Below are 8,771 nucleotides of genomic sequence, written 5' to 3'. Positions count from 1 at the left end.
GAGCTATGGGCTGTTGAGCTTTATGGATGCATTTTCGAGGTATAGCTAGAATTTGATGCACCCCAAGGACCAAGAAAATACATCTTTTGTAAGTAAAACTAGTTTATACTATTCCTTTGGTCTTAAAATGTTGAAACCACTTACTATAGACTGTAGGAGAACCTTAGCTCGCTTACCCTATTGGCCACACTAGAACATGAAGAAGAGTTGTTCCTATACTTGTCTAATAGTGACAAAGTTATCAGCTTAGTACTTGTCTAGGAAGAGAACAAGGTGCTACAACTTATCTATTGTGTCAACAAGGTGCTTCATGCTGTTGAGACTAGGTATGCTAACATTGTAATGATATTCTTTACTTTGCTTATGTCTGCTCTGAAACTCCAACTTTATTTTCAGGTCCACACCATAGTAATCCTCACTAACCAATCATTGAAACAATTCTTGTTAAAGCCTGAAGTATTAGGAAAATCAGTGAACTTGGTGAATTCAACATAAGATTTGAACCCCAACATGTGGTTAAGGCATAGGCATTGGCATATTTCATCACTGAGTGTACATTTAGCCCAAATGCATCAACACCATATGAAGCGTTCACCCCCAGCTTAGACAAACAATCGACTTGGGTGCTCCACATGGACTTCTCACCTAACAAGGAAGGAAGTAGAGCTGGACTAGTCTTGCTCAGATCTGAAGATGTCAAGTTAGAGTATAAACTATGCTTTGGGTTCAATGCCTCTAATAATAAAACATTGATAGTTGGACTGTTCAATGACTCCAACTCATAGTAAATCAGGTGATAGGTTAAGATGAAGTTGGGAGCCTTATATGGCTAAATGTTTGGTAAAGGCACTAGAAATGAGCTCTTACTTTGATAGTTTTATTATCCAACAAATATATAGGTTGTAAAATGCTTAGGCCGATGCACTTTCAAAGTTGATTAATTTAATTGACTCTAATTCCCAAAGGATTACGAACGCTGAAGACTTATCACTACCTAGTATCTTAGAAGCCCTCGCAGTTAAGGTTATTCTAGTGTTGGTATTTAAATCCAGTGGATAGACCTAATCTCTAAGGATTTGCAATCTAGCACTCTTCAAACAGATTATCCTGAGGTTAAGAAGGTATAGAGAAGGACAATTTGGCATGTCATTATTGTAGACCATTTGCAGTCCTACCAAAGGTGCTTCAAAGCTACTGAAGTATGTATTCTAAGATATCCATGAAGAGATATATAGTGCACACTTGGAGGTCAGGTTGCTATCCCAAAAGATGCCTCAACTAAGTTATTGTTGGCTAGAGGTGGCAATTTTTCACCTAACCTGCTGAACCCACCCAATCCACCCAGAATCTAACCCACCTAACCAACCCATTTACTTGGTAGGTTGTAAATGGGTTGGGTTGTGATGGGTTGTGGATAACCATTGGGTTAACCACTACATATATAAGTATTAATTTCTTATCCTTTTATTAATTTTCATGTTTCAAATGAAATAATTTATTATTAATGCATTAATTATTGATTAAATTTAGTTTTGTCTCGAATCAACACACTTCACCCAATTTGACATAAATCCAAATCAACTTGACCCAAGTCCAAACCAACTCAACTTGGTCTAAATATGGACAGACCTAATCGCCTCGGTCTGGTTCATTTGGGTCGGTTAGCTCGGCCTGACCCGACCTAGTATAGACCGACCTGGATCGACCCGAATCAAAAACGTGCCTGGACGGGATGTTTGGCACCTGCTTGCTTTGCCCCAGTTTGGATCATCCAACCTGACCAGTATTCCCACAACCCGACCTGAATCCAAACTAGTCTGATTTACTTCTATTGACCCATTTTGGGTTGGTCAGTTTGGTCCCAAACCTGTGGACAAACCTGATATGGTCCGGTACAAGTCACTCCACCACGAGTCGAACCAGTCCAATTTGGTCTAACCAAACAGATCCAGATTTAAATGGTTCAACCACCCTTGATGTGATTAGTTCGAAGATAATCCAATTAGATAGTTCAAATTGGTCAGACCAATTTGAACCTAAGTGGTTCAGTCAAATCCGAAATCCAAACATAGTCAAATGGCTTCACCGCTTGTGTAAAAATAACATGCATGTAATGTGATTTTAACCTTCACCACTTGTTTAAATAGCAATTACTATTACCACCAAACTATGACCAACTTATTTGTCAAGAGAGAGTTAGTTTTTCTTTTAAGTACACAAATATAAGATTAATGAGTTTGGACGGGTTGGATTGGGTTAAACCGGGTTTGGGTTGAACCAAACCCATTTAATTTTATATAACTGGTCATTAATTGGTTAGTGGGTTTGATGGGTTGGGTTGAAGCTCAATCCAAACCAAACCCAGCCCAACCTGCCCAATTGCCACTGCTATTGTTGGCCAACCAAGAAGGAAGACATGCTCCATCTCTCATCAAATGATGTGACCAGTATCGATGCCACACCAACATCAGATCTCGGAATGTCCAAAATTTCTTTTGAAAGATAATCATTTGCAGATTTGTGTTACTATAGGTACTAGTCTTGGATAACGGAAAGTAATTTGGTGGCATCAGATTTCAAGATTGGTGCACAATGATGGGGATACACTAGAGGTTCATCTCAGTATAGCACCCATTAAATCAATGGGTTCTATTTGGCACTTCCAAAGAAAGGACTCTCAATCTGACACTCTAAGCGGTGCTATTCATTTCATGCAACCACGACATCTCAAGTTGATGGTTTGTCATGGAGGTTTTAATATAAAAACCTCGTTCCTCATGAAACTACCCTAGCACCTGTTGGCTTGAGCTCAATTCAGCCAGGTAATGAGTTTTATGCCTTGTATTTATAGTTGCATTTGTGATACACACAAACCAGGACCATGATGCTCTTGGTGATGAGATGAAAGAAGAAGAGTGTGGGGACATTTAGCACCCCAACCAAGGGAGAGACCTTGAAAAGATGAAGCCCATAGACCAAGTAGATTGAGAGGAGGATCAAGTTGATGTAATAAGCCATGGAGATGATGGCATTCCTAGTGAGAAGAGAGTTGTTAGATGTTGGAGTAATAGATCTTGTAATGATTCTCTAGGCCAGTCTGTCTTCTCCATCCATAATGCTCAAGAAAAACCTATATTGTCATTCAACCATTAGCTTGTGACAAACATGTAAAAGTTAATGGCACAATCAAGTTGAACCACTTGTTCTTAGGGCTATTAATGGGTTGGATTTGACCCAACAGATCCAGTTCCTGATATATTGTCCCAATTATTATTAGAACAAAACCAGTTCCACCCAGTCACAAACTGATTCAGACTTGAATTCAATAGGTTTATTGATTGTCCCGAGAACAGCTTGGTTTGGTTTTGGATCTTGTCAAGTCAATTCTAATTCTACTTGGACCCAACTCAGACCTGACCCATTGACCTACTTGAGCTAGGTAGTCATTACTATTCCACATGAGGTGAATTTACCATATTGCTCCATGGTGAATTTGATTTAATTATAAATTGGTTGAATTCAAATCATCACTGATGAGATCAAATTCAAACAACTCGACATGGATGGTTTGCAGCCCTATCATATAATCTAAAACTCTTAGAAGTAGTTGCACAAATAGGGGTGCAAATGGATCAGATCATGATCCAATTCGAATTCAAATCAGATCCTATTTTGCCAGATTTGGATAACCCTCTTTTAGATTTGATATACATACATACATATACATACATACATACATACATACATACATATATTATTTGTAATTGGATTTATATATTATTTATGTTATTAATTTTATAATAGTGACATCTATACAATTATACTAATATAAGGAAGTCTATCTTCTCTTCATCTTTTTTTTTTAATTTTTTATTTTATTTTATTGCATGTTATTTTTACAAATAATCATTATCTATAAACAAAGAGAGAGTTTCTATACCTATATCTAGCCACATGGCACTATCCCCTTCACTAGAGTCCCACTCTAATTCCTCTCTATTCTCTCCTCCACTCTCCTAAATTGTCTCTCTTTCCTATTTATTCTCTCACTCACTTTTCCATTCATATTTGTCTAAAGAATGTTTGAATTGAAAAATTTAAGAAATATTTAAATATTATAATGAAATTATGCAATAACTTTAAAATAGTTATGAAAAATAAGAAATATTATAATAGATTCACTAATATTAGGATTATAAATAATTTTATAGTTTTACAAAATTTTGTAATAACAATATAGATTATAATTCCATGGACTATTCAATTTAATAACTAAATAATAATTTAAAATTTTAAATAAAATTATCTAAATAATTACATAACAAAATGTTTAATATTGTGTAATAAGTTAAAAACAAATAAAACTCAAATAACAAAAGATTTTAAATGTTACTTAAATATATGAAATTTTAAATATTTCAAATAACAAAATTAAGTAATAAATTTAAAAATTTTCTTGAAAATAGAAAAATAACTATAATAGTCTTCATATATAATATATGTTCAAATTAATAATAATTTTATGTTTTAGGAAATTAATAACAAAGTTAAGTAATAACAGTTTTAATTATAATATTTTTAAAATTTAAGTAAAGCAATTATTTAACCAACAAAAAATATATTAAATGATTAAATTTAAAATGTTTCACATATTGAAAAAATAACAACTAAATCTCATTTTAATTATTATTTAAATAAAAAAATCTCTTAGGTATTGAAATTAAGTAATAAATTTAAAGATTAATTAAAATACATAAATAGTTATGAAAGATTTAATAATGTTTGATAATATGATATAAAATATAAAAAAGTTTAAATATGATTTATATAATGAAAAATAGTTTAAATAACATATAATTATTGGAGATTCAAAATAACAAAAGTATGTAACAACTGTCAAAAAATATTTTTTAATAGATAATTAAAAATAGAATAATAATTACAATTATTATTGAACTAGTAATATAAATATTATATAACTTATATCAATTAATAATTTTAATAAAAAATAATATTTTTTATGAATAGTTTTAAAATCTTTATCTATATATAGTATATATTTATACACACTATAATTAATATTTAATTGTATTTTCAATATCTTTTCTATATTGACTAATATTTATTAGATATTAAATTATTATTGGAGATTACACTATTTATTGATTAATTTAATATATTTTCAGTATATACTTTGTTTTTTATAATTATTGATTTGTTTTTTAGTTATTTATTATATTTTTGTTATATATTCATTTTCAATTATTATATAATTTTACTATAAAATTTTAATAGTTATTGGAGATTAAACTATTATTATTTATTACAAGTTAGGCTACTAATTTAAATAAAATTAATTATTGTTATTTTCATATTATTAAGAGTATTGAAGTTATTGTATAAAGCATAAATAGTTATTAATTATTTCAAAAGTTAAAATAAAAAAAAAAGTTTTTTACTCTTGTATTATATAATAATAATAATAAAAAAAATGGTCAACAAAAAATGCTTGTCTCTTTCGCTACCTGAATTTGATTTGATTCGTTTGCAGCACTGGCTTTCACTACCACAAATCAAGAAGAAGCAAAAATAAAACCATTAATGTCATTAAACTTGGTGGTCGATGTATAGTGGTTGCCACCAAGGCACTAACAGACATCACATGGTTGAAACACTAATATTTTATTAGCCACTCACATATGCTCACATATATATATATATATATATATATATATATATATATATACGTATAATTCCAGGTTGGTTTGATTTGTGATTGGTTTTTTATTACAATGTTTTGGAACCCTCGTTTATTTGAATGGTAGGACCGTTCAAGTATTGGTTTTGTTTTACCTTAAATCTAGTCTTCATTAATCTGAATGTTAAATGGTTGATTTATTTGGCCTATTCATCTTTTTTTGTTTTAATTATTTTTTAATTTTTTGTTGAATCAGTTCATTCATTCTAACTACTCCTAGAGGTGTAAAGTGGGCCATGTCAGGCTGGCATGGCCCAGCCCGTGGGTGGCCTGCATAAAGTGCAGGCCGTGCCATGCTGTCCCATGAGTTGTCATGGGCGATGCCGCCCTCCCCGGTCAAAATTTTGGGGGTTGGCTTGGCATAGCCCACGGCTCAAGCCTGTACGGGCCCGTATGTTGAGCCTTGGGCTAGGTTGAGCAGTGCATAAGGCTAAATCTATTTATTTAAAATAAAAAATTAACAAAAAACTTAAAATAAATAAATTAGTATGATAAAATTAAAAAAATATTTACTTTATTAATACATTATATACTATATATTATTATATAATTATAATTAATATAATATTATATAACTATATATAAAATATATACAGGGGCAGTGCTGGGCCATGCGTAGCACGGCCTTCTCAGTCGTGCGCATCTCACACTCTCACCTACTCAAGCCATACCACCCCGGCCCCCAACCCCCGTGACAGCGAGATTATGATTCCATATCACATCTACAAACGCGCCAGCCGCCAGCCACTGTACCAACTCAGCCAACTGGCACGAAATTAATTGGAATATTGACAATAATTTATATCGGGACAATTAATTATTTATTCAAATCACATTTCTTCTTTGTTTCATTCGTATGTAAGCACCCAGACATTGTTTTCACCTGAGAGATCGTATCCTTCATTCTACTACAATCACTATTTTCATTTATTTGACGTTCCTGTTCTAAGAGAGGATCGATGGCCGCAGGGGCAGTTATTTCTGCTATTGTGGAGAACCTTTTAGGGAGCTTGAGCTCTCTGATCGGCCGTGAGATTGCATTAATATATGGTGTCAATTCAAAGCTTGAAATTCTCAGCAGGAGGTAATCAACAATTCAAGCCGTGCTTCAAGATGCAGAGCAGCAAATCAACAAGCCAGCTGTGAAAATTTGGCTCCAGAGTCTCAAGGATGAGGCTTACGATGCAGAAGACGTATTGGACGAGTTCCTGACAGAAACTCTTCGTCGCAAAGTGGACAATCGCGCGATTACAAAGGTAAGCAACATCTTCTTACGCTCTAGAGTGGGTCATAAAATTAAGAGGGTTTTGGAAAAAATAGACAGAATTGCAGCTGAAAGGGTGTCTGAAGTGAACAGAAGAGCTGAATTCATAGAGGGACGAGAGACTGATTCCTTTGTGATTGAATCAGAAGTTTATGGAAGAGATGAAGATAAAGAGAAGATTGTAAAAATGGTAATCAGCAGTGGTGACGAAGCTGATGATGTTTCAATCATAGTCATCCCCATCGTTGGCATGGGGGGACTAGGCAGGACAACAATTGCTCAGCTAGTATACAATGATGACGGAGTAAAAGGGTACTTTAACCTACGAATGTGGATCTGTGTTTCTGATGATTTTGATGTAAAGAAGCTTGTAAGTTCAATTATAGAATCTACTACTGCTGGTGCTAAATGTGACATCTCAGACATGGATCCATTGCAGCATGGCCTACAAGAGGTGTTGCGGGGGAAGCTATTTTTACTCATTCTAGATGATGTATGGAATGAGGATCATGAGAAATGGGATAGATTGAGAAAATATTTGATGTGCGGAGCAAGAGGAAGCAAAATCATGGTAACTAGTCGCAGTTACGGAGTGGCAGAGATAATGGGTACAGTGGAACCATACTCTCTAGGGGTTTTATCTGAGGAAGACTGTTGGTCCTTATTGAGGGAAAGAGCTTTTAGGGACAGAGGCGAAGAAGCGGCTAATCCAAATCTGGTGGCTATAGGAAAGGAGATGGTAAATGTGGAGTAGTACCGTTAGCGGTAAAAGCTCTAGGAGGTCTATTGAGGTCTAAGAAAGAAGAGAAAGAGTGGTTGTCAGTTAGAAACCACAGGAGTAGTTTAATCGAAGATGGAAGTGGAATCTTACCTGCCCTGAAATTGAGTTAAAATAGTCTCCCAAAGAATACTCTAATTCAGTTATGGATTGCTCATGGCTTTATTCCAGCTAAGTTGTCATCTGCAGGGAAAGAGGTAGAGGATGTTGGAAATGAGTATTTCAATGACTTGCTAAGGAGGTGTTTCTTTCAAGATGTCGTGAAAGATGAATCTGGAAATATTTTGGGATGTAAGATGCACGACCTTGCTGGATCCTTTGGAGGGAAAGAATGCATGACTATGGATGTTGGGAATGATAATTGGATGGAAAGTATTATTCATAAAAGGATTTATCATGCATCGATTTACTAAACTGATAATTGGATGGAAAGTATTATTCATAAAAGGATTTATCATGCATCAATTTACTAAACTGATAATTGGATGGAAAGTATCACAGCGCTCCACAAGACACAGAATCTACGAACATTGCTTCTTTCGCGGCATTATTGGGTGTTTCCTCGACCTCTTGATTGTTCCTTAAGATTTAAGGGATTACGTGTGCTTGATTTTCGTCGTACATATATTAAGACGCTGCCCATTTCCATCGGTCAACTTAAACCTCTACGGTATTTTGACCTCTCTTACACTTAATATTAGGAAACTTCCAACAACCTTTACTTCCCTCCAAAATCTACAAACCTTAAAGCTCTTGGATGCTCATCGCTTTGCAGAGCTGCCACGAGACTTGAGAAAGATGGTTAGCCTCAGGCATCTCGAATTTACTGAACATACAAAGGTGAATAAGATGCCATTAAGGATCTAAGATTAATGTTAGCAAAAGGATAGGGTCTTTTAGCCTTATCTACTCTAGGTAACCTCCTGATAAGAACAGGAGTAAGCTAACTTAATCTGTAGATAGGATTAAGA

General features: G+C 34.2%; 1 protein-coding gene across 1 annotated transcript; it reads left to right on the top strand.

Annotated features, from left to right (window-relative positions):
* The first annotated feature begins 6,717 nt into the window (after nt 1-6,717).
* On the top strand, nt 6,718-8,213 carry LOC148872380 (disease resistance protein RGA2-like). Its single transcript, XM_088970122.1, has 3 exons — nt 6,718-6,787; nt 6,878-7,761; nt 7,944-8,213. The coding sequence occupies exons 1-3, from the start codon at nt 6,718-6,720 to the stop codon at nt 8,211-8,213; spliced, it is 1,224 nt and encodes a 407-aa protein (XP_088826248.1).
* Nucleotides 8,214-8,771: the final 558 nt, after the last annotated feature.

This window comes from Nelumbo lutea, chromosome 2 (assembly GCF_056320005.1).
Source record: "Nelumbo lutea isolate HS-2025 chromosome 2, American lotus-T2T, whole genome shotgun sequence".
Taxonomy (NCBI): domain Eukaryota; kingdom Viridiplantae; phylum Streptophyta; class Magnoliopsida; order Proteales; family Nelumbonaceae; genus Nelumbo; species Nelumbo lutea.
Note: the sequence above shows the minus strand (reverse complement) of the source record. Positions and strands in the feature narration are given on the sequence as shown.

Bases quoted from the DNA above. Each gene is read 5' to 3' on its own strand.
- LOC148872380 (XM_088970122.1), top strand. From the start codon at position 6,718: ATGGCCGCAGGGGCAGTTATTTCTGCTATTGTGGAGAACCTTTTAGGG. The intron at 6,788-6,877 runs GTGAGATTGCAT...TTCAAGATGCAG, and splicing joins CTTGAGCTCTCTGATCGGCC to AGCAGCAAATCAACAAGCCA. The intron at 7,762-7,943 runs GTAAATGTGGAG...ACTCTAATTCAG, and splicing joins TGGCTATAGGAAAGGAGATG to TTATGGATTGCTCATGGCTT.